Raw genomic sequence first — 25,263 nt, 5'->3', positions numbered from 1 at the left:
AGCCCAGGCTTGGGTAGTTCTTTGGCAACAGCCCACCACCCAGTGTTCAGAGCTTACCCAGTGTTTATATGCAGTATAATCTAATCTTGTTGTCTTTGATAAAATCATTACTTGGCGGTAGGCGAACTCTGCCTCTCACTCTGCCTCGGAGTGAAACACACACAGATAAGGGCAGTAATCTGTGCACAAGGCTGGGGCTTGTTTTTGCCATCGGTGGGTCAATGGTCATTGCTTTGCACGCAGGCGCTGCTGGTGTCTCCCGTGCAGCGGCGGCTTTTGTTTCATGGTGAAGCGTTGGCAGATTCCACACTGTATTTGTTTCTCTGCAGTTTGGCCATCTCTCTCCATTCTTTCCTCCATTCTCTCCCCCCCCCCCTTTTTATTTTATCTTCCTGTTTCTTTGTTGTTTTCTTGAATACCAAAGGCATACACGGAGAGAGAAAGAGATACTGAGATTCTCCACATTCTTTATTTTGTCTGGTCGATAGATATTTTCACTTTCTATTCTGCTTACAGCTACAAGGAAACACGTAGAGCATTAGGTTTCTAAGCTGGCCTAACTTGTGTGAGCTTTCGTGGAATTACAGGTTTTGGTCTGGCGTTACAATTAAAACAAAACGCAGCTTGTCTCATATCTTAAAAAGATGATGTTAGGCTAATGCGCATATTAATAATTAAGCCATTTATTATATGAGTGCCAAAGATGCTCTGATTCCAGCTGATTATCTACCAAAAGAAGTTAAGGGTCAGTGTGAGAAATTAACAAAGAAATAACTTGATAACTTTGGGGCAGAAACAAGCAAAGGTGTCAGAAATCTTCCTCAAAATCTTTAAAACATAATTTGATCCTTTCAAAAGTAGCTATTTTAATAGTTTAAATGTCACGAAATGCAAGCAATAGTAGCCAGGAATCTGCTGTGCCTTCGCTATAGTTTCAAAATTTTACTGCTAAACTTTGATATTTTTTTTTCTTCTTTTTTTTTTGTTCCCTGTCTGGATAACCTTTAATAGTTGGTGTCTTTATAATCACATGTATATGTCCATGAATTCTAAATTTAGAATAAATTAATCAATCAATCAAAACAAATCCTACACTTTACACTTTGCATCTGTGGTGCGTGTGCCTAGATTTCTCGCTGGATGTTTTATTTGCAGGGAATTTATCGCTTATCGTGGCCTGGTTACCATTTGCATACTTTTTACACCGGAGTTTCTTTTTGTATCAGCTCAATCTGACTGTGTTTGGGCTTTCAGTCAGAGGAAGTGGTGAATGGGTTTCCTGCCCCTCCTCCAGAAACACACACACACGGTGAGATGTGTGTGTGCAGAGAGAGAGAGCGAGTGAGAGAGCGACGGGGAAACCAGAGAGCCGAGCGAAAGAAGGTTAGCCAGCCAGCGGCGAGTGAAGAAAATGGCGATCACGCAGGATGAATGCCTCCCCTCGTAGATGCTGCAAACGCGTTGAATTTCTTTAGCCTTACAGTCGGCTTTCCTTTCCACTCTGTTGCACTTTATACTTCAATGAGGTACGGATGTTTTTGTGCTGTTTTCGTGCTCAGACGACCGTTTGTTTGTGTCGAGCTAGCGTAGGTAGTGAGGAGAGCGACGGCGGCTGGTGGAGATAAGTTGAGCAAACGCTGTTGTTTAGTTAGCAATGATTAAGCTGGGGTAGCTTTTCTAACTCCTGGCGTTTGGGACTCGATTTTTCTGAATTTGTAAAAACGTCGACGGAAAAAAATAAATGCTGATGTTTGCCTGTAGATAGCTAAAACATTTCGTAGAATCTTTCAGCCAAACATTTGTCTTTGTAGGCGGCTTAACCTTGTGCTAACGCTAACTACTAGTAGCACTTATTAACCCTAGTTTGCCAGTTGTGCGTAAGCATTTGGTTCTATGGTATTTCTTGTGGACATCTATCCGCATGTAACTGTTAGTGAATTGAATTTCATGAGCTATTTCTGTTTGTTACAAAAGCTTTTCCATAATTGCTGCATCTGAAATTCGACCGTGTAAGTTAACTAGCCGCTTCGTAGCGTTAGCTTTAGCACCTGAGCTAATCTGACGACGCAGGTTACTCGCCGGTAACCGGGACGGGTTGTTTTACATTTTAGGAACTTGCATATTGGGGACAGGTTTCCCCGTGACCTAAATTAACCGAAATTGGATGGTTATAAATAATTTTGATTTGACATTGTGGGGGGGGGGGGGGGAATGGTAAACCTGCAAAGTTGTGCTACAATCGGAACCTTTAACCCCCTCTGTCGGTGGACAGACAAAAGCAGCTGGTTAGCTAATCCAGTGTAGACCTGAGCTCTGCTGGTTTTGCAGTCGTATTCCCCTTGCTTTACAATTGCGACGACGAGACTGCAAACAGCACAGTAGCGTTTTATGATTTAACTGAATCGACTGTGATCTGATGCCCTGCCGGGGATGTTGTTTTGAGTTGCACTGGAAAAATACCAGGCTCGAGAGAAGCCATGTTGGTTAAGCTGCAAGTCGGGCAACAGCTGAGATAATGGCCGATCAGGACCCGAGGTGCAACTTTGACCTACAGGCGCGCGCACACACACACAATTTGTGTGTTTGTCTTTTTTCACACGTTCTCCAGTGGGGCCCCAGCTTCGTGGAGTGGCGGAGGGAGGGGGGCTGGCCATGCATCGCCTTGTTATGCAGCTCGACCTGCATTTCCACATCAGCTAGTTGAAATGCTTTTCATATGATTAGTGCCAAATAGTCGTTTGAAGTTTGTGGCTTTAATTGAATAATGTTTGCAATTTCAGGGCTGACGCAGACCTGTTGTGGTAGCGTCCTAATGTTGTCTTTACAAGCTGTTGCTTTACTCATAATAAACAAATTGTAACACACACAGCACACATATCCAGGTTAGATTTTATCAGTCGCTGGGGGTTTTATTTTATCGCTATGGCGTGCGAGTGATTAGGCTTTTCTTATCTCTCTTCTCTCTTTCATAGATTCGGAATTGGAAGCTGTTGCCACCAAAGAAACTGAAGCATCTTAACAGGTCAGTGTGGCACCTTTAGACACACATTTCATATTCAATTGCAGTAAAGTATATTATAATGGCCCTGCAATAAATACTACATCATAAAGATCTTTGGATTTTGAAAGCATGGAAAATAAATGGGTGTTCTTTGAATGTGTTTTCTCAGTTTATGATGCTGTTGAATGTAATACTGTTTATACCCTATATAAACACATTAATGGGTGTCTCGAAACAGTGCCTGAAAATGAGGACAGTTCAAAAGCTTAACAGGAGAATTTTTGATCCTGTTCAGGTCTGCCATTTATTTGCCCATTAAACATGTGAAGTGCCCAAGGTTAACTTATGAAAGAAGCTGAAGTAGAAATGCCCATTTATGGTTGTGTTGGTCGCATTTGCACACAAACTGCGAAATTGCCACAGCTTCGTACCTTTTACACCAATGTAGATGGCGTGACTACCTGCAGCAGTATTTTGCTGAACTGTAGGTGTCACCACTCAGGCGAAATCTTCACACCAGCACTGGTATAGGAGGCGAAGTCGTGAAATTTGAAAGCAAGAAGTTATTTTTTTTCTTTTTTCTTTTTTCTTCCCCGAAAACCTCATCTTACCAAAATCTGTTAATCAGCAGTAAAATAACTGTGAAAACAGACACAATGTAAACTTATGCCTTCTCCCCGACAACAATGAGAGACAACATTTGAGTGGTCTTCTCTGTTATGTTAGTTAAAGTCCACTGTCTGGGTGCATGTGCAGTTGCTGTATTGTCATGTATACTTCAAGGACAACTCTTTAAAAAAAAAAAAATAATAATAGTAATAAAAATCTTCAGGCATACTCACAGACCCTCATACTCGCTGTCTGATGACAAAATTGACATCAGTCAGTGTGAACTTGCAAATGGGAAGCATAATCAGTGCCTTACTATCCAAAACCTCTTTTTAGGGAACATGAGACATGACATCGGTGCAAGTCAAATATAGTTTTATAGCCAACTCAGCAATATACAGTGGGACGAAATATCGTCCTCCTGGATCAAAGGTGCAAAACTGAAGCAGTTGTGCTAGGCCCAAGAACCAGATTACAAATGCTACAGCCATAGCTGATGTCAATGCCAGAGGAGGTTTGGAGCTCTGAAGTTGTTCAGGCTGCAGAGCATTGGTGACTTTTATGCATTCGCTGATTTTGCTCTGTAATTTTATGTGGTCTGCCGCTTAACGGCTGAGCTGCTGTGGTTTCTAACTGGTTGCAGTGGTGACATCGTATTACAGTACCACACTTTAGAACGACCCATTATTTTCCAAATATTTGTAGAGCCAGACTGCATGGCTAGGTGCTTCATTTTTATGTGCCTGTTGAAATGAGACTGAAAACATCTCGATTCCAAGATTAGGAGGTGTGGCCTCTTAAGTGTACTTATTGCGGGAATTGGGCTGTTTTCACTGCTTTCAGTGCATCCCTGCATGTTTCTTGACACTAAATAAAGGACCTGTATATCTAAACAGACATTAATTGTCTGTTCAGACTGCTTGCCCGAAGTCTTGTGTAATGTCAACAGAATTCACAGCAAGTAAATGGTTCACTGTTCACTGACCATCACACAAGTGCTTTTAGCTTTTTCATTTTTTATTTTATTTTTTTTTTAGAAAGCAGCGTTTCAGTGTACAAATGCAAGGGTGCCGGTTTGTCGGCTTTCTAGGCACTTCTCTTTGGATGACAGCAGGTCCTACCTCTGTGTGGTGGGATATTAGCGGGTTGTGCATGGGTGGGTGGGTCAGGGGGACACTGGATGGGCAGCTCCTGCTTATGCAAGCACATGCAGTTCCGTTTGAATTGAATTGGAGGGTCTGGGTTGGTCTAGGCCGCATTGTGCTGAGTAAGCTTTGCTGTTTTAAAATCGCTAAATGAGAAGCCAGAGTCCCGATGTTTTGTGTGTGGAGAGGTGTTTGTGCAGCTCATTGTGCTGGTCTACATGCAGACACACAATAGAGCTGTGAACCACAACTAGTTTATCAATGCATCCCAGTGGCGTGCTTCATGTTTTCTGGTTTTTAGGTTTAAGTCTTGTTTGGGGGCGTCTTGTTTTACATTTACACTGTAAATTCTCCCCCCTCCACAATGGTCTCATAGCTTTGTTAGGTGGATTGTTTGGAGATGGCTACTAAAGCTCGTTGATGATGTTTCACATTTTCCCAGCAGTGAAGCATATTTTCCAGCTGTGTATGTGGAAGTGGAAATAATTCATCCACTTAAATATATACTCATTTGAATGAATCTACATGGACCGAAGATCCTGTTAAGCGTGTTTAAAGTGGTGTTAACTTTTAACTTGACAACTGAGGAGTGTTTGTCAAGGCAGTTTTGCTTTGATGTCCTGAACGATAGCCTCACGTTTACAGATGGTGTTTGATTTTTTTTCTTTCTAGAAAGAAAAGGAGGAGTATGAACAGTTGATACTTTTGAGGCTCTGGTGGGGATTACATCCCTCAAGGAAAGACTGAATAAAGACTGTGAAGCACTTTCACTTTAAAGCCCCTTAGTTATGTATGAGCATAACTCGACTGAGAGAGTTTGTATACACAGACATCCCATACAAGTCTGGGATATTTATAAGTCCACCTCACTGCATTTATCCTTTTTTGTATTTGTAATCGTAACACAACGTGTAATTGGTTGTGAGTAGTGTTATTTCCTTTGGATCTGCTGTCTCGCTTCTCTTTATTTTTGGCTGTCTAGGTCCCTTATCCAAATTATTCTATAAATATGTTTCACTGTTGTCTAAAAGAGTTTCACACGAGGTTTAAGAAGTGTTAAAGCGGGAGCGCTCAAAATGACTCACTGCTGAAATGGCCAAGTTTAGACTGTCATGCTTGGACTTTAATACAGCAGCGCTATAAAGTCCCATGAGGTTGCAACATTGCTACATTGTTGCTGTAGTGGTGGAAGCTCAGGTAGTTGACCATTGGACCTCTGAGCAGTAAAGCCACACCTATAGATGGTCATGAGAAGCGAAAGGACCGAAACGGAGCATTTCATGAATTTGATGCGTGCAGGCTCAGACAGGGTGGCAGCCACTCAAAGCCAGTTTTACATAAACAAGCTGTTGAGCTGCATCAGTGAAGTTTGAGTCACACTAGTATAACTTGCATTGTAGGTTATTAGAAACGAGACAGTGTTTTTTATAAAACCGCAGGTCTCATTTTATTTTTAGACTCACTTTGAGCTTTTAAAACTTCCTAACCAAATTCCTTAACTTAATATATTAGATAGAAATGATCAGTTTTACTGACTTCACCTATTTCCAAAAAAGGCAAGAATTCAGTTTTTTTCATTTTAAACTTGAATATTTTCCTGATAAAAATGAAAAACAACCCTTAAATCTGAAACTCGCCCTCCCGTTACCAGCAGCTTGATTTAATATCATATTCCTCTCTCTCAAGTTACCGTGACCTGAAATGAACCCGGCCTCATTTTGACTGCATGAAACTACAGATTTAAATCAGCTCGGCTGGAAGTGCCACACCGTCCCCCTCACAAAACCTCTGCAATTGGCCTGTTTGTGATGGAGACTTGCTCATTTTCATTCCCTAATTGAGTGATGGGTTTTCCTGCAGGGAGCCTCCAGTGTCGAGCCTCTGTGAGAACATACTAATGCAAATTGATGCAAATGATGTCCATGTAAATTAGCCACGCGATCACCTTCTGGCTTTTGTTCTTAAGGGACAGAGAAGTGGGTGTGTGCTTGGATTCATGTCTGCTGTTTTAAGGCTACACATGAACTCAATACTGTCTACTCCAGCTTCACTGCGTGACAACTACCATATCTTAGGATGCAGTAGTCTAAAGCTAAAATCCAATTTTTGATCTCTTCCTCCTCAGAAACCCAGATATAGTTTGATTATTTTTAGTGTTACAGCTTTATTTGATAGCAGGCGTGAAGGAGTTCACCGTGAGGGCAAGTGGGTGGCAGCAAAATTTGTGCTTTACTGTGAAGCTCACAGGAGTAAAAGTGGCTTTCATCCTTTGAAAACAACTCAATGTAGCACTTCCTCTTATGGTTAACAGAGAAATTCATAAAAAGGAGGTTGAATAAGGACATGTAGTAAAAACCAAAAAAAAAAACCACTTCCACTGTCTTGCGTATATTTCCGTAGTTAAATAAAATGTGTATCTGTTTTAGTTACCGAATTACAACTATTGCAGTTTTGTACATCTTTTCATCTGACTGCTACTTTTTAATCTCTTGGCTTCCTCCCTTTGTTTTTCTCAATATGGAAAAAACGAAAAGCGTGTGCTTATTAATGGAATGAGCTCTCCAGCTTATCCTATCCACTTGAAGGAAAAAAACCAACACAAAAAAAGACCATATTTAGAGGTCAGATATTTTGGGAGAGCAGTCCTGCTTCAGCAGTCGGCTGACGTGTACGTTACAGTAAAAATTAGAGCCTTTTCTGTCTGAAATTGTTTGTGGCACAGAATGAAAATAGCTCTAAAGTGTATTTTGTGGACAAAACAAAGTAAATGTTGATCTTTTCAGACTCAAAAGAATCCTGACATTGTGGTTTTATTATAGCATGTGAAGTCCTTCAAGTCAGAACGAGTCAGACTGGCTTATTCACAGCCTTCCAGTAATTTCTTTGTTAAACAGAGTTTAAAAAAACTCTTCAAACACCTAAAATCATTCCAGTTGTAGTTTGCATATGCTTAACTTTATACAGATGGACCGATGACAAAAACAACACGTGACTTTCTGACTAACACAGGAGGATGGTTCTCCTGTAGCTGTCCTGATTTATTACAGTTTTACATTAACAGACTCATTAAAGGAAACTGAAAGCACGTGGTCAGTGTGCTGAAGTAAGGAAGAGGTGCAATTTATGACACATGAGGGTATTTTCTCAGCAGTTGTTGTAGAAGACTGATCTAACTGAAGAATGCTGCAGTTTTGTTAAAGTCAGAAATAAGATGTTTGTTTTTCCTTTTTTTTTGTTAAATCCTCACTTGGCTCATGTGTTTCTAGACTATTGGTCAGATAAAATGAACGACATATAGGAAATGTTTCTGTGGTAATGTGTCAGTCTTTGAATGCAGTCTGTGTTGTCTATGTTAATAAAACATCTTGTTCAAACTTTTTTGCCTTGTTCTTTCCCTCCCCTTCTGACTGCCTGTTCTTCTTTATCTCTTCTGATTCGGTGTCTTGTCGTGCCTCCTCCCTCTGTCAGCTGTAGCCGGTGGGGTGGGGTGGGTGGGGGGATGGGATGGGCAATTGTTGGCCCATTCATAAACAGATGCTGTCTGTAGGGTCTATGTGTGCTCTCCAGGAGGGTCCCCACCATGCGCCACTGCTGTTGTTATTGAACCTAGAGCCATCTGCTGAAGCACTTGATGGTTAGAAATGAGTGGAGGAAGGAGAGGGGGAAGTGTGGGAGCAGAGAGGAAGGGGTTGTGGGTGAAGATGGGAGCAAACACAAAAAAACTCCTCAAAATCCTTAGGTCAGTTAACTTGATTAGAAAAGGTTAGAGTAGACAATTGATTTCATTTAAATGTGCTGAAAAGAAAAGTTCAGGAGAAGTCTCACATTTAGGATTTGAAGTTCTGTCATGGGTAACCTTTGGTGTACAAGAGCAATACATGCCGTTCAGACTAGTGTAATTCCACACCAGCCTCTAAAACACTCAACACTGTGTGCATGTCATGAAGATGTTATACAGATCAGATTCTGCTCCCAGCAGTAGCAGTGCTTGCCACAGAATCGGTCTCAGTAGTAGCGCGGCTAGGTGCATGTGCGCCCACGCTTTCATACATTAAATAACACCATATAGCCTATACATGGCAAGAGTAAATAAAGGAGAAGGAACCAGTCACATCTCCAATGAGTGTGTCATCATATGGAAAAGCTCCAGCGCCAACGTGTTGGACCGCATCTGGGGAAGGTAGACAGTTTGCTTTGCAGTCTCAGAAAGCTACAGCAGAGCAGTACCAGTTTCTGCTGCAGCTTCTGGTTAGAGCGGCCCAGGCTTGCAGTAGGACGCTACAGTCAGCAACTGCAGTGTAAGACCGTGGTATTGGAATACGTCCAACCATGGGACACAAGACTGGAAGGTGGTGGTGGCTGGTTAGCAGTCACTGAACTATCATAAGAGTAAAGGGCTTGTCCATTGGTATTATGATTAAACATAATCATATTTATATATACATATAAATTAATACAAAAAACTACATTACAAAATATACCTTAATGGACTTGGCATCACTGTAAATGTGACATACTTTAACTGAAAATCTACCATTTAAAATGTTTTTTTAGTAAACATGGTGATTTAATGCTTTTTAAATCAGAGGCATGTGCATATTTTACAGATTTCACTTTTTTAAAAATTTGCGATTAAATCGGAAACGAGGTACCAAACTATATTGTATATCAATGCATCGGTCTTTGTGTGTGTCTGTCTGTGTAAAGCGAAGGTAAGTGCTGTGCGCTAATCTCATTATTGGATTAGACTGAAGCCTGTAGCTTTCTCCTGCGGCCTAAATGGCACACCCACCAGGGCCAGTGCTGCTTAACTTAACACTTGCTGAGCAGGAAACCAGGCTGACTACAAAACTACAACACAAACTATACTAATTAAAAGATGTCCCAACATCAGGGTTTCTATTTTTAGATGATCCTTTTGAAGTGATATAAAACTAAGGATGACAGTTTTGTTATTTGTACATTTGGGAACCCGGGATTATAGATTTTTGTGTAATAAAATAACCCTTTTTTGTGTTAAATAAATCATTGACAGAGAAACAATGTCTTTTGTTGTCCACAGGGAACACACCCACAGAGGGAAGAACAGTGGATGGAAGAGAGAGAGAGACGGGGAGAGTGAAAAGGAAGGAGGATAAGGTACAGGACTGGACAAAAGGTGAGGCATGGTGTCAGGAATTCTTTCCTTTTTTTTTTTTTTTTTTTTTTTTTTTTTTTAAATTGATTTCAGAATAAAAATAACCAAAACCAGCTACTGATAATTTATTTACAGTCTGCTGAATCATTCATTTGTATAAAGGATATCTGTAAAATTACGAGACACTTCCACTGAAAGTATTGCAGTTTCCCACTGCCAGGCCAATTTGTATTGATTTGATATTGCAGAAGTACGTTCTCTGTTAGGAAGCCCTTGTGTGATTTATCAGTGCCTGCTTCTTCTGAAAGCTTGCATAGAGCCATTTATCTGTATTGAGCAATGTACCATTAAAAAGAAGCAAGCTCTCTGTGCTCAATAGGCAAATTTTTCCTAAGCACCCAATGCAATTATGCGTAGTATGATTGAAATTGCATATCAACAGAATTCTACTTTAGGTAGTAGAAAAGGTTCAAATCAAATCACTTTTATTGTCACATCACATGTGCAGGTACACTGGTACAGTACATGAGAGTGAAATTCTTGTGTGCGAGCTTCACAAGCAACAGAGTTGTGCAAAAATACAATAACGTAAAACAAGCAAATATAAGAATGGCTAAATCTGAAGTAATAAATATATGTACAAGGTTCACCATAAACTTAATAGTTTCACAACCCCGAGTGCTGCAGTTCTGTGTGGTTGTGGTTGTCTCCTGTCAGGAGATAATAGAAATAAGCAAATATCAGCTCAGACAAGATCTAACCCACTTGCTGTTCATTTCTAAAATTGTTTCAAAGTTAATAATTAAATTTCAGCCTTATTTCCCCCACATTTCCCTGCCTGCTCTGGGGTTCTAAAGGTTTTTCTGTCCTTGCTGTGTAGTGCTTTACTCCGGTGACAGTGCTGGTGTACTTTGACTTGTGACGTCGGTGTGTTTTCCATTTGAATTGCTTTTAGTTTCCACTGACTCCTGTTAGTACGGGTCTACTACTGTTACAAGTAAAACTACTGTCATGGCTACTGTAGGCAGGAAGTTTGATAGTGTCAGTCTCTGACCTTGACTATGTCTTTATCAGTGCGTCTCTCTCTCTATTAGTTTTCACCCCCTCTGCCATCCTGGATATGTAGTTCCCTCTGTTTCTTTGTATAGTAGATGCAGTACAAAAAGAATTTAGTTCAGAATTTAAGCTCTGTAATGACATGCTCTATAAAGGTGCCGCCACTTGTTGTTCCTAAATAAAGGCCATGCGTTGATGACACAGAGAGGAGGGACTCACTTTGAGCACATTGCCTTGCTGTAACTGGAGTCTGTAGGAGGACTGGCCCTGACTCGCCAGGTTAATCACCAAATATCAGGGGTGTAACGTCGCTGAAATGACAATATAAATGACAAGGTCTTGTGTTATAGTTTTGTGTACGTGTGTTGTGAAGCTAAATATAGGTTGTACTATTTTGTAATGGTTGGGGAAAAATAGCTTGGGTAGTGCCTTTATGTAATGTTATGCCAATTAGCCATGTGCTCATGTTGCTTGGGCTAATTGTGTGTAACCCTGTGTTTAGTGGTTTGACTGCGTACCTTAAGCACTTTCCAGTTCTCATGGCAGGCTTTTTACTGCATGCGCATATGTGTGTGTGTGTGTATATATATATATATATATATATATATATATATATATATATATATATATATATATATATATATATATTTTTTATTTTTTTAAAAAGTGTGCCACCCACAACAGTGATTTTTGGTTTCCCCCCCCCAAAAAAAATCACCAATACTGTGATTAAATGTTTTTAACCAGATTTACTGAGGCTTAAATACATTTTGGTTTATAATGCAGCCAAAAATAACAGGAAAAATATATAGGCTAACAGAGTTTTTAAATTAACTAAATATGAACTAGTTGTGTTTGCATGTCTGGTGGCTCCCAAAGGCCTGTTTTAACTCTGGAAAAACCCTGTGTAATAATCGACATGAAAATGTAACCAGATGCTAGTGCAGTATTGTAATTGGTATGATTAAGCCCATGATTGCTTTTTGGTATATTACAATGGCTGCTGTTGCACCAGATGGACAAAGATCCTACAGTTTCAGAACACTGCAGGAGTTTAGTTTTGAGACGCGACTTGGCACAAGATGACAAAGCAAATCATGCCGAGCTTCCAGAAGACTGAAGAAAGTCTCCTCACTGCCGAGGTTCAAACATGAGCTTGAAAGGGAAAATCAAACACTGTTGACTAATTTTATGCTGTTTGTAGTGTAGATAAACCCTGGGTGTGGGTGGATATGTTAGAGTAAAATCAATTGGATGACTAAATTATGGACAAAATGAGTCATATGCAAAACCTAAAGCTGTTGCTTTTAGTTTGCTGTTGGTCTGACCTTGATGAGAGTGTGCCCCTCCAAACTCCTCCCAAAGTTGAAGTACTAGTGGTGGATTGTGACGACTGTCCTTATCTGCTTCTGCACACACTCCTGCTGCACATGGCAATCTCACACACTACATGTTGTTTTGAAAGAGAGATGGATGAACACGACTCAGTCACATCTGCACTTATTTGCTCAGCCCTTCTCATGCTCACCTCACCTCACGTCTGTCATGCTTACCTTACGCCAAATGGGGGAATTGAAGCAGGAAAGATGCAGATCGCTCGCTTGCATTCGCTGGGTCTCTAGGCTATTTATTAACAAGGGCTGTTGGGAGTTGAGAGACAAGGGCATGTGCTCCCAGCACTGGCGTCATCTTGCTCGGACAAGCCCAGAGGAATTGGGAGTGTTTTGAAGAATGTTGCCACGACAACAGGGTCTTCCCTAACAGAAGCGTTTTGAGCTCCAGGAAATTTGGGAGGGTTTCACCTGAAAATAATCCCTGAACACAGATTTCAAATGGAAAATAATTTTCCAGTCTGTAATAATGCACTGTGTAGTGTTTATGTTACATCTGCTGTTAAACAAGTAGATGAATGAAATTATTGTTCTGTAATCAAATCTCAGCTGGTTGTATCTGATAATGCAGAGCATGCCTGGGACACTGAACACCACTCAAAGCTCAGGAGTAATGATCTCTATCGACTCTTTTCAGCAATACTAATTCTTAAGAGTGAAAGAGACTTGTGCTCATATCTTAACCTCTCGTGACCCGAGCACTTGTTTGGTTTGCATTTTCATCTCTACTGCATATTTGTGATTGGTTGGACGGCAAATATATAAACTACTATATCTTTAAGTAGGTAGTCTTTGCTTTGGTATGTAGTTGTTGGACACTTAAAAGTATGTCCTCGTATGGGGGGACAATTGCTTTATTTTAGAGACGAAAACAATAAGGTCAGCATTGCTTAATAATGTATAAGATGCAGAAAATCCAAAATGTCATGTCCCCACATGAGGATGCACGGTCTCAAGGGGTTGTTGCTTCCAAAGCAAAATATCAGTTGGAGAGAGATGCATGCCCATCAGCGAGGTCACAGATGATGTCACAGCTCAGATAGCTGTCATGTTTGATAAAAGCAAATGTCAAATGAGCTAATGATATATGATATACACTGGCAGAATTGCTTAAGTATTGAATTGAAGTGTGCTAAAGCCTTTCGTGCATCTCAAGTTATTAACACTAGATGAAGCTATATAGTTGAATCCATCCTGCAATGTATATCTACCTGTGTGTATCTCTACCGCCACCCTCTTAGTGCAACTATTAATATCTTAACTTTTATTTCTGAGGGCCTGTTGTGCTTTACTGGGATGCAGATGATGTTTAAAAAATGTGTCCGCTTTTGGCAGCAAAGCACCATGCTTCAAATAGATTTGCAGTTGCATAGCAACAGCAGGACACATGAAGAGGGCCTTTAGTTAAAAGAAATGTTGAGCTGACAGTCGCTCGAGTCAAATTAAACACAGAGCAGTCATCTAAAAAAACTACAGTTCAGGCTAATAAATGATTGTCTCTAACATGTCAGAAAATGCAGAACTTTGGCGATGACTTGACGTTTAGGTCTTCCAAAATTTTGCAACCAGTTAAACGTTTTACATGTTACAGGAAAACATTTTATTAGTTTTAGATTTATACTATCCCATCTGCAGTTTAACGATTTGGGATTAAACAGAAGACTTTCAAATAGCATCAGATTCATTACAATGTGTTGCTTTAAAAAAAATAGAACAAAAGCAGGCTTTTAAATATTCAGATGTCCCTTGGCTTTAATCCCCTTCTCCTTCATGTTAACTTTTAAATGTAATTGCATTAATTGGTAAATTTTGCTGATCTTCTCCATTCAAGGCCTCATTGTCTCTTTCACATTGTTTAATTTGACTCTGTCTGTGAAGCAGCAAACGTGTTCACTGTGCTCGATGCTCATGTGCTGCTGAATTGAGGAAGTTTTTATACATGTTAGAAGCTGCAGCTGCATTCCTGGCCCATCAGCCTCAGTGACAGGTCTCTGCCTCTCAAATTTCACTTCTCTTACCTTTTGTTTTCTCCTCCTTACCGCTGAAAAAAAAATTGGTTTTCATTGTGTTGTTCAGTTCTTTCTAATCCTGTGTCTTGTCCCTAAACTCTCCTCCCCTCTTAACTTTCTGTCTGTAAGGTGATAGCAGCAGTTAAGTTGATGCCAACTCCAGGGGCCCCTACAAAAGCCTTACTCAGATGGAAGCAAATAGGAACAAACTGTACTTGATGTTCTGAGCAGCAGCAGTAACAAAGCTTATACACCTTGGTGATGCTGACGTTTTGTTTTTTTCCAGTAAAAATAAAACTGGGTACCTTGGGAAAAGGCCATTTTATTAAGTAAAAACAGCAAGTTTAGAAAATTACTTAGCATTAAAGGGTTTGGATTTAGAGGCGTGCATATATTATATTCATCTACAGATCTTGTAGATGTAAAGTCAGAAAGTATATACACAATAGTAAAGGTCCCTCACCAGTTTCTTCCAGTCTTTATTTGTAACTGGAACCAACTAAGTTTAAACCCACTGTCATGGTGGTGTTTTTTTATTTTTATTAACATTACACAAACTCAAATGTTGGAATGGTTGCCAAGATGCCTACTAATGTTACATCTGTTAAATATGACAGTATAAACGTCGGCTGTAGCCACCATGACCTCACCCATTAACTTCTAAAGTTGTGTTTTGAAGCCTGGAGATAAGTTTCTACTGTTGCTATCCTTGTCTTTTGAAAATGGATATGACGAAGAGGAGGGAGGGGTGGGGGGGTCTGACTGTGAATCCGCACACTGACCTGCTAATTTAGCAAACATACACCAGGTAATCGTCCTTCCTGTAAAAACGCTATAGAACAGTTTTTATATAGGTAGAGTTATGCCTGAATTATGCTTTAGCAGGAAATCGACGCTGTGATATATGATGTATCTGGAAACCAATCTCAACCTTAAGCTGTAAATTTCCACACCAATCGGTCGTTGCGAACTGCACTGACCTGAAGTACAGTTGCATTTCTCGGGAGGTGCTTATGATTTTAGGGAAGGTTACAGCGCAGGGTTAAGATGGGCTTCCAGTTAAATTGCGGATTATGAAGTAGATTTTCCGCTTAAGGATAATTCAGGCATTAGAAACGTTGTTTCTTCTATAAACTTCTATAGCACTGGGAGTTATTTTGCAATCTCTGGCATCGCCCCCTGGTGACCATAAAAAAGAATGAAAGGTTGAGCCGCTTTTCACATGTGGAAGCTTCGGGCATCTTTTATACATTCATCTGGTTATTACATTGTTATCTTGAGAATTTATACAACATTAGTCATTGCAAATATTCGCCTTAACAATGTAGCTGATTTCATAACAGTGTGAGCTGTCTCAAAGAAAATGGTGACGTGCATTTCAGAGAAACACAAAGTGCTTTCATACCTTACACAGATAAGTAGGTAGGCTTTGTCAGAGTATATCTAAGTGTGTTTGGACACCAAAAGCCGGGCACATGTTGGCACACATGAACAACACTGTGGATAGTCTGATGAAAAGTTGTGTAATAAATGGATATATAGATAAAATATTGTTCTAGTAGCTCAGTTAGTGATGTTCAATGTCTATCGTCATTAATTTGGATTTCACTGCCTTATAAGGATATAAACGGTTTTCCCTGCATACCTGCTTTGAAGCAGATGCTTCGGAGTTGACAGAGGTCTTTCCATGTAGGAAGGTTGAGCCAAGACTCAGGGAAGTAAACAGCTCAGTTTGCTGGAAGGATCTTGCCCTTTGAGTGCCGTGGCTGCCGGAGGGAGCAGGTCTATTCCACAGTAAAGGCTCTGTATTTCTGCTCTGTTTTGTTTAACTTTGTTCTCTCTTTTGGATAGCGCTCTCTCTTTAAAATATTTTTGTGTCACTTTCCTGGGAAAGGAGAAGGGAAAGAGTTTTGGTAATCATGATATCATTGTTGTATGTGTTTTTGATTGGTTCCAGAGGGTGCTTAAGCAGCTTCTGGCAGGGTGTATGTCTAGATGCTGGCTGTGTGCCCAGTTTAAACTAGTGAGCTGAGAGTTAATAAAGGTGGGATTAAGCCTCTAAGTGTTTCTGGTCAGCGTGTTGTCTCAGAACACTGGTTGCTGGTCTGGTTGAATCTTTTTCCTGGTGTGAATTGCTGTAGGATGCATCTTATTTGAGGTTATTCTCGCCACAAAAAGCACCCCAGCTGCCAGTGAACATTTAAATTGTAAAAACGTATTTCCATTGCTTCATTTTTGCCAGCACATTTGCTCGTGTGCACACATGGGTTTGTTTGTTCTTTTATCATGTTGGCTTGTGAACAGACTGGTTGCTATTTGAACTGGAGATTTATAAATAGACCTGTATACTGCTTGCAGCAGGCAGAAAGCTAACACACTCTATTCTGCACCAAGAAAAAGGTCAGGAGACACGCACACACTTATTCCTGTCAAATGCACTGGGCCTTTTTCAATGAAGGTTGCCTATGTCCCACTCCCCTTTGTTGATTTGTGGCTTTATTTTTATCCCCATATCTCAATGTCTAGTGTTGTATTTGTCCCTTTACTCGTCCTTTTGCTTTGCTCGAGGTAAGAGGTTTTCCTTGCCTTGGTGTCCTAGTGCAGAGCTGCTTTAAGCTTGTTGTATAACCCTAATCTAGTCTTCCCTGTAGATGTTCACCCTACCCCGCCCTTCACCAAGAGAAGTGTGTGTCTGCTTATTGGTAGTGGATTTCTGACTAACCTGGCTGACTCCACCTGCTCCATAGTCTCTCGACAGGAGAAAGGAAAAGGATAATGCCATCTTCATATGTTAGCGACACAGAACCAGAACAAAGTAGTCTTCATTCAGTCCCTTATGTAAATACAGTGGCTCAGAGAAAGTGGTAGCTGCCATGTTTCCTCTACAGCTGTGGATTTCTGGTAGTTATGTGCCTTAAGCACGTTGTGGTTTAGTGGTTGGTAGGCATGGGAATCGAGAACAGGTTCTTGTAGAAAACCGGTTCCCAGAAAATAGCGATGTAGTCTAGAGATATGGACACTTATTTTTATTGCACAAAAGGACAAGATAAATGATGGAGTGGAAAACTGCATCCCGGACAAAAACCCAGAGAGAGGTTTTAGAGATGTCTTCATTAGGGATTTTTGTTGGGGTGGGTGTGTGTGTGTGTGTGTGTGTAAAATGGTGAATATGAGATGGTGTGTTTCAGTTATCTTACAGAGTAACGTGAAAGTAATGTAACGTGTGGTGTAACCAATTGCCTTTGCCTGGGAGTAAATAAATAACAAACCTTTTACTTCAAAGAAAAGTGTTCTGTGTAATATGTGTAAAAATTACTTTTTTTGAGTAGTGACTCCATCACTGATCACAACAAAGAGGAGAAATAGCCCAACAAACATGCACAAACATTTGACCCACAACATGCAATTAACGTGCATGAATTTCTTTATTGCAGCTTTGCTGTGGTGGTTACTCTCAAAAAGGAGCCAATGAGAATCCAATGGCAATCAAAAATAGATATCGATATAAAATCTGAATGACTAATTTATCATATCAATATATTGATAATCAGTTCCCATCCCTACCAGTTGCTGACTGAGTCTTTTTGAAATGATTTAAAATGGATATATCCTGTAGCATTCACACATTTTTCTCTCTTCTCTCTTTCTGTTCCTGCAGTGCCAGAGCATACCAAGTCAAGACAGAGTCCTTATTCTACTCCACCTCCCCCCTTTTCCCCTCCCCACACATAGCATACACGCACACACGTACAGTCCTCAGCGATGCCAAGGGGGGCTGATCAGCCTGCTGCCCGCTCTGACAAGCCCTGCCTCTTCACCTCAGACCCTTGAGGCTGTGCTCTCTGAGCTCTGACGTTTGACCTCCCCTGTTTCGACCTGGGATCCAGAGGTCACCTGTTCTCCAGTCAGCCCGGGGACGCCCTCCTGCCCAGCCAGGTGTCACAGCCACCAGCGGCACTTATAGGTAACCTGTGAAGAGAAGGAAAAGGGAGCAGATGTCACTTGCTTAACACACACAAGTGCATTGTCTCTCTTAAATAAAGCAAGAAAACGATTATGCTGTTATATTTAAATGGCACTGAACATTAACATGTAGGTATGTTCTCGCTCATAGCTCCTGATGTCTTAGCTCTTGTTCTGCCAAAGTGAGGATTTGTGAAATTTGTATAAGGCTATAATTGATTCACAGTGGCGGCTGTCCTCATCTGCATCCAAAATGATGATTCATTTCTAAAAAATGGTTATAATCCAACAAAAATGTATGTTACAAGATTATTTGTTGCTATTTAGAGATTGGCAGTCATTCTGTTACCAGCACTAAAAGGAAAACATCCTGAGTATTATTTAAAAAGAAAAAAAAATGCTTATCTTTGCTTAGACCCTGAATGGAGAGTTTTAATTGGTTTTTAATTCCTTTGAGCTGGATAACCACCTTTACCTGCTAACTTAGATTCAGAAAACAGCATCTCACCACTAATCCTTTTGCACTCGTCTTACTTTAAGCTTTTTCTTTCACACTCTTGTTTTCATTCTCTTTGCTTGCCTCTTCTCTTTTTTCCCTTTTTTTGCCATGACTGTTTCTAACATTTTCTCTGCTCTGTTTTCTGCCCTCAGCCTTTTTGACAGTCTTTCCTCTCTGTTTCCAGGCATGGCTCCCATTCGGGATTCCGTCAGCCACTCCCCTAATCAAACAGGTGACTACACATGGTCTTCTTTGATACTCTCAGTCTTCTGCAATTCAGTCCTCCTTCAAGTACCTTCTTTAGTGTCTGAGCAGCCATCAGATGAGTTAGACTCAGTCTGACTTGACCTTGGCTGATAATTTTATTTCTGACATACAAGAGACAGAGAGGGAGATGAAAGAGAGAGAAAGTGGGTGTCAAAGGGTGGAAAAGAAGACTTGGCAAGCAAACGCGATAAGCAGCGAGAGCTGGCAACCATTTTATGTGTGAGAGACTTTTAAGTTGGGACCAAGTGGGCAGCCGTTTGGTTAAAGAGACTCGCACATTAGCAGGTTAGTTTTTTTCTGAGGTTCAGGCATCTGGTGGAGAAACATGGCTAGAAAAGGGCAGCTGCTGTTTTAAATGAAGAATGTTGTAAGCTCTGATTCAGATTGTAAAACGGTGCCTTCTTGAGCCGATGCCGTGGGCCTCGTGTGCCATCGCAAAAAAAAAAGTGAGCAAAATCTTTGGTAGACTGGTTGTGGCTGTCTAAAAACTTTTCTTTGATACTTCTTTGCACAGTAAAGTTACTTTCTGTTGCTTTTCCACTCACATCTGAGACTCAATGGGTGTTTGTACAGAAATCTGTATAGCATTTTTCTATGCAGTCTAATTTTAGAAACATGCCAGGTCTAATTTAATTTTTTTTATTATATTTTGGGCGGGAAAAAGGTTTAAAAGTCTGAATAATTTAAGTTGCCACCACTTCATTTCCTTTGCCAACTGCTCCCCTCTTTCTTCCTCCATATTTCCTTTTTTCACACTCTGTTGCCGTCTCCCCTATTCCCTCCATCACTTCTCTCCTGCTGATGCTCATCCTCCACCTCACTGAATCCAAGTTTTATTGCTTTGGCACGCTTTTGGGTCCTGCTGTGGTTACAAAATGGTGGCAGCTGTGTCCAAGCTCAGCCCTGGCAGTGAGCACATCCAGAACAGTAGGGCAGCTGAAGCTTGGAGGGGAATTAAAATAAATAAATAAAATATATATATATATAGGCAACTTTGAGGGATTTAATTATCCTCAGTTTTTTAAATTTGGTAAATGTTACTAATGTTGTGTTTTTAACTTTCTTTATTTTTTCCGTGTTCAAACAATATCTTCTGTTTCCAATCTCTCACCAGGTCTGGATCATCCTGGCTTGGATTCGCAGTATGAGCCTCCCCCCTGGTCGTCTGGCTCTCCCTGCAGCAGTGACGGCAACAGCAACTGGGGCAAAGCCCTAGTAGACGGAAGCACCGACACCCCCAATAACCCTTCTTCAACCAGCTCTTCCGTCTGGCCTCCCTCATCTTTTTCTTGCTCATCCTCTTCTTCCTCTTCTGGCTGTGGATCAGGATCAGACCCCGAGTCAGCATCAGAATGCATGGACGCAGACTCTAGTTCCTCAATCGGCTCAGAGAGGAATCTTGCTGCTACAACAGTGATGATGATGTCAGCAAATGCTTCTTCGTCATCTGCAGCTTCTTCCCCCACCTCTTCTTTGGGGAATGCTGCCATGATGGTCAGCGTTTCAATGAACGGAGACGGCAATGGGAACAGTCATCAGGTGGTTGGCGCAGGTATGGAAACCATCAGCAGTGCAAATAATGGAAATAACATGTCTGAGCCCTCACAGTACTCCATGGCTGGGTCCAACAGTATTGGCAGCAATAACATGAGCAACCACAACAACAAGCTTGTCAATAACGGTGGTGTATGGGGCACCCCTTCAGGCAGCAATGTGATCCCCACTGGTGGAAGCACCCCCTGCATCAATGGAGGGTTAAACCCAAACACTTTAAACCCAAATGCCAACCATGGTGCCTGGCCACAAATTTCAATCCCAAATCCAGCATCCCAGGGCCAACGGCCTCCACAGGCTCAGGGGATAGGTTCCAAACTAGGTATGGCTCCCCAGCAGGCCCCCTTGCTGGGCTGGGGCGGCATGGCAGCTCCAGACAACAGCAGTATGATGGAAGACACCGAGGTGAATAATGGTACATTAAGCAGCAACAGTGGAAATGGTGGCCTAAAGCCTACCAACCTTAACACTGAATCCAATGGACCAAATAACACTATCACAATGAATACTACTACTACTACTACTAATGCCACAATGACCTCTAGTCCACCAAACTCTACCGCCTCACCCCAACTCAGCGGGGATTGTTCTTGGGGTTCCATTGGAGGAGGGACCGGGGGTCCGCTGGCCAATGGAAACCCCTCGTCAGCACCCCAGCACCCCCAAGGAGAACTGGGGGGCAGTGGGGCATTCGGTACGCCTTGGGGCGCAGCTACCTACCCTGTAGACAAGGGCCCCCCAAATGCAGACACTGTGAACCCCCAAATCCCCTCTACTGCTGCTTATAAGAGTAATAATAACCACAATAACACTGGGGCCCCACGCTGGGACCAGGGGCCCACCAACACCCCAAACCAGCCGCAGAGCAACTTGTCCTGTGGCATTGGCTCAAATCAAATCCTTGGCTCTACAGGCCAAACAGCAGGAAATGGAAACCAAACGACGATGGGGCCCCCAGCAGCAATACCTCGCCCCTGGGGGAGCAGTGCGTCCTTGTCCTCATCGTTGTCTTCCACAACGCCTAGTAACAACCCTTCAGATGCTGGAAGTCACAAAGGAAGCTCTTCTAACAATGGCTGGAAAAGCCTGGAGGATGACGCCATGGGAATGGGAGGAGCAGTGGGAGGCAGTGGAAGCCATGGCTTGGGGAGTGTCACTGGAGGCTGGGGTCGCTCTGGGGGAAGCGAGGGAAGCGGTGAGAGCTCCGGAGGCCGTTCTAGCTCAGACAGAGAGAGCAGCCAGACAAAGGGGGGAAGGAGCAGAAAAAGTCCCAATCCTGCATCAGTACTATCACTTCTGGTCCGGGCTGAAGTGGACCCGAGGGTCCTGTCCAACACTGGATGGGGACAGACGCCCATACGGCAGAACACTGCCTGGGATGTCAATTCTCCAAATAACAATCAGAACCAGGGCACCAGGGGAGATGAAAGAAAGCTTAGTAGTGGAAGCTCCGGCTGGGGCAAAACGACACCGGCAGCTCCCTCCCAGACATCTGGAGGTAATTTGCATGAATTTTTAAAATAAATTTTAAAAAAAATCTTATTAAAAATAAAAGTAGATGATACAAGGACAGAAAGTGATGCATCTTTCCTGTATTTGCAGGCTGGGGGGGTGGGCCAGGCAGCTCAGGCATAGATACAGGAAGTTCTGGCTGGGGAGAGCAGAAACCAACTTCTGGCTGGGACAGCAAAAGCCCACTGAACGGAGGAGCTGGGCATAGCGGCTGGGATGATGGAGCCAGCTGCAAGGGTAATAACAGCAGCAGCAACACCTGGAGCAACAACATTAACAAAGATGACAGGTAATTGATCAAATTAAATAAATATACAAGAAAGAGAGAGAGGGAGCTTCAAAGCTTGGCATATTTTTAAAGGCTTCAGGTAAACCCATGTTTTTTTTTTTTGTTTTAGATCCAGTACCTGGAGTAATACCTCCAAACCACAGCAGGGCTGGGGTTCCAGCAGTGCAAATGTAAGTGACACCTGGGGTGCCAGTGGAGAAACCACCAGACCAAGCTCCAACAACCACTGGGGAGAGCCCCAAAAAGGCGCAGGCTCAGTAAGTTGGGATAGCGACAGTGACCGGTCTGGTTCTGGATGTTGGAGCGAGCCGAGCCGTACCAACACCAGCAGCAGTAACACCTGGGTGGGGAGCGGTGGATCAAATACTCCAGACGTGAGCACTCCAAATCCAGGCTCCACCTGGGGAGAGCCGGTCCTCAAACCCAAACCTCAGAGTACCACTCAGGGCTGGGCTGAGCCATCGAAGAACAACACTGGAGCCCAGAACTGGGGTGAGCCCAATCCTAAGCCCTCTAACGAGTGGGGAAAAGGTCCTGAATCCAACATGTCCAGAGGCAGCCAAGGTCAAAACAAGCCCACAGGTAGTTATCGCATCTAATGCTAACTTTGGAAGAGATTTGACACTGTTTAGAAAAGACTTTTCAGTGGAAGGACCAAAAGTTGATGACTCACTCATTTATTCGTATCACAGGGTGGCTGGGAGGCCCCATGCCCACAGTAGGTCAGAAGGAGGAAGTGTCGACTGGGTGGGAAGAACCTTCTCCAGAGTCCATCCGCCGAAAAATGGAGATCGATGATGGAACTGCAGCTTGGGGAGACCCAGGTAGACACTCACTTTCCAGCAAGTTTGCCCAACCTGCTGGGTTCAAGGCTATAATTGATGACTGATTACTTTTGATTTTTAGATTTATATTTCACCTTTTAAAAGTGTTTAACTTCCCTTGTTTGTGATCAGTCTTTTCAACAAACCTCACATCTAACTTTAGTTTTTCTGTTTTTGACACTATCCTGACCTGGACCTAAAACCTCAAGTAAAAACACAAAATCCAAGTAAGAAAGTTGTTTGTTTGTTTTTACTGTAAAAACCACAAGCATGTTTATCTGTTTTTAAGACTTGAAATTCAAATATAAACAGTAAATTTCAAAAACTTGTGTACAAATTTTGCAAATAACAAAATTCAATGCAACTATTTGCATTAAATTGCAGGCAATGTCTCAGGCATTTGTTGTTGTGTACAACTATTTACAAAACAACCAGGTGTCAAAAAAACATGCCACACAAATTATTTGTGCCACTCCAAAAAAAACCATTTCCTGCCCAGTTCCAGGGTGTGTCTTATCTTCAATCTGCCTTTGGTGGCTTTTTGGCAAGCATCTGTGACATTTAGTAGTCGCCTCATTGTTTTGACGCACAACAAAATCAAACAAGTAGACTACACACCAAGCACAGAACATGCACTCTAACTGTACACTCCAAACACTCAAAATGTCACAAATCTCACATTTCAACACTCGAAATCGATATAGCTCTTTCGCTCCCACACCTTTCGCTTCTTCCTAAACAACCAAATGCCATGTGTTGCCATGGGAATTATTTGCCGCAAGTCTGGGTTTACTTGGTCTGTCAGCACAATTTAAACTGATTTATAGTTTCAAGTCTGCACTTTTGACACAAGTTGAAACGGAGACTTTAGCTTTGTTTCCACTTAAAAAAATAAAATAATAAATTCAGCTGATAAAATTGTATTTATTTTCCCTCCTAGGCAAATACAGCGGTGGGTCTGTCAACATGTGGAACAGGACTGGTCAACCAGACCAGGAAGCTGTGGGCCCCTCCCCTCAGCACCAGTCCCACCAGTCCCACCCAACCCACACGTCAATGCAGCATGTTAACCAGGACAAAAGCTCCGGTTCTGGTAGGTTGGATAATCTTTGCACACCCGTATGAATACTCACGCACAGATGTGACTTTTATGTTCCTGACTGTGAAAACAGGAAAGGACTGTGCATAGAAGAATGCATGCACGTGCCCAGACAACATTAAAACAGGTGGAAACATCGGTACACCACAGACTCGCACTTTTTCATTGTGTCGTCTATTCACACAAAAATGTGGTTTGCCAGGTTACAGCATATATTATTAATCACATATTCCAGTTTATTTTAGCCAGAGTGGAAACTTCTCATCAAAATGTTGTGCAGATTCTTGCACAAATTGTCTTTAATATATTTTTTTTAAAAACTCAATGTGATTTAACACCTACCTCAGGCAGTATTTAAAATGGTAGAAGTGCAAACCTTGTCATGGAGTCTGTAAGAGAGGAACAAGGCTAACCCAGACTCTCATTAAGATGGATAGAAATGAAGTCCTAAAAGGGTTGAGAAAGTGCAAGCAAAGCCAGTGTGAATACACGCGCTCACAAATGTATACAAAGGCATACACCAATTTACACAGAAGCATGGCTGGAGACCAAACACGTACAGTCATTCCCTCCCATTTTCCTTACAGTGTTGTCTGTGTTGAAGGCTTTTTGAAAAGCCAGTTGAGTCATCCCTTTGGAATGCTAAGAGCATCGATTTTTCTCTTCTCTCATTCGCCTTTTTTTTTTCTTTCCCTCCCCCCTCCTCCTCTTCTTGTTCACCCGCCAATTGTGCTTGCTGTAGAAACGCAGGCTTTTGATGGGTTTCAGGAAAAGAGAGTTAGAGAGACCATGAGTAGCACAGGAGATGGTCTGCTGACTTGGAAATAGGACAGGTTCCAATGTGAGATGGGAAAACTAAAACGAGTAGGAGAGCTATTCTGTGGAAGGGGCCGGAGGAGGAGAAAAGG

General features: G+C 41.9%; 1 protein-coding gene across 3 annotated transcripts in view; it reads left to right on the top strand.

Annotated features, from left to right (window-relative positions):
- Positions 1-1,327: 1,327 nt before the first annotated feature.
- LOC134626029 (trinucleotide repeat-containing gene 6A protein-like) overlaps positions 1,328-25,263 on the top strand; it is a 33,233-nt gene continuing 9,297 nt past the window's right edge. The window contains exons 1-11 of one of the 3 annotated variants that reach the window (XM_063471490.1): positions 1,328-1,526; positions 2,973-3,022; positions 9,818-9,913; positions 18,007-18,312; positions 18,995-19,042; positions 20,192-22,129; positions 22,234-22,432; positions 22,542-23,014; positions 23,125-23,256; positions 23,466-23,483; positions 24,197-24,349. In XM_063471490.1, coding sequence (XP_063327560.1) covers positions 18,997-19,042; positions 20,192-22,129; positions 22,234-22,432; positions 22,542-23,014; positions 23,125-23,256; positions 23,466-23,483; positions 24,197-24,349 — 2,959 coding nt within the window. In that variant the 5' untranslated portion in view covers positions 1,328-1,526; positions 2,973-3,022; positions 9,818-9,913; positions 18,007-18,312; positions 18,995-18,996. The remainder of the gene's footprint in view (positions 1,527-2,972; positions 3,023-9,817; positions 9,914-18,006; positions 18,313-18,994; positions 19,043-20,191; positions 22,130-22,233; positions 22,433-22,541; positions 23,015-23,124; positions 23,257-23,465; positions 23,484-24,196; positions 24,350-25,263) is intronic. The other 2 variants (XM_063471492.1, XM_063471491.1) reach the window with 2 other exon arrangements.

Source organism: Pelmatolapia mariae, linkage group LG4, assembly GCF_036321145.2.
Source record: "Pelmatolapia mariae isolate MD_Pm_ZW linkage group LG4, Pm_UMD_F_2, whole genome shotgun sequence".
In the NCBI taxonomy this organism is placed as follows: domain Eukaryota; kingdom Metazoa; phylum Chordata; class Actinopteri; order Cichliformes; family Cichlidae; genus Pelmatolapia; species Pelmatolapia mariae.
Note: the sequence above shows the minus strand (reverse complement) of the source record. Positions and strands in the feature narration are given on the sequence as shown.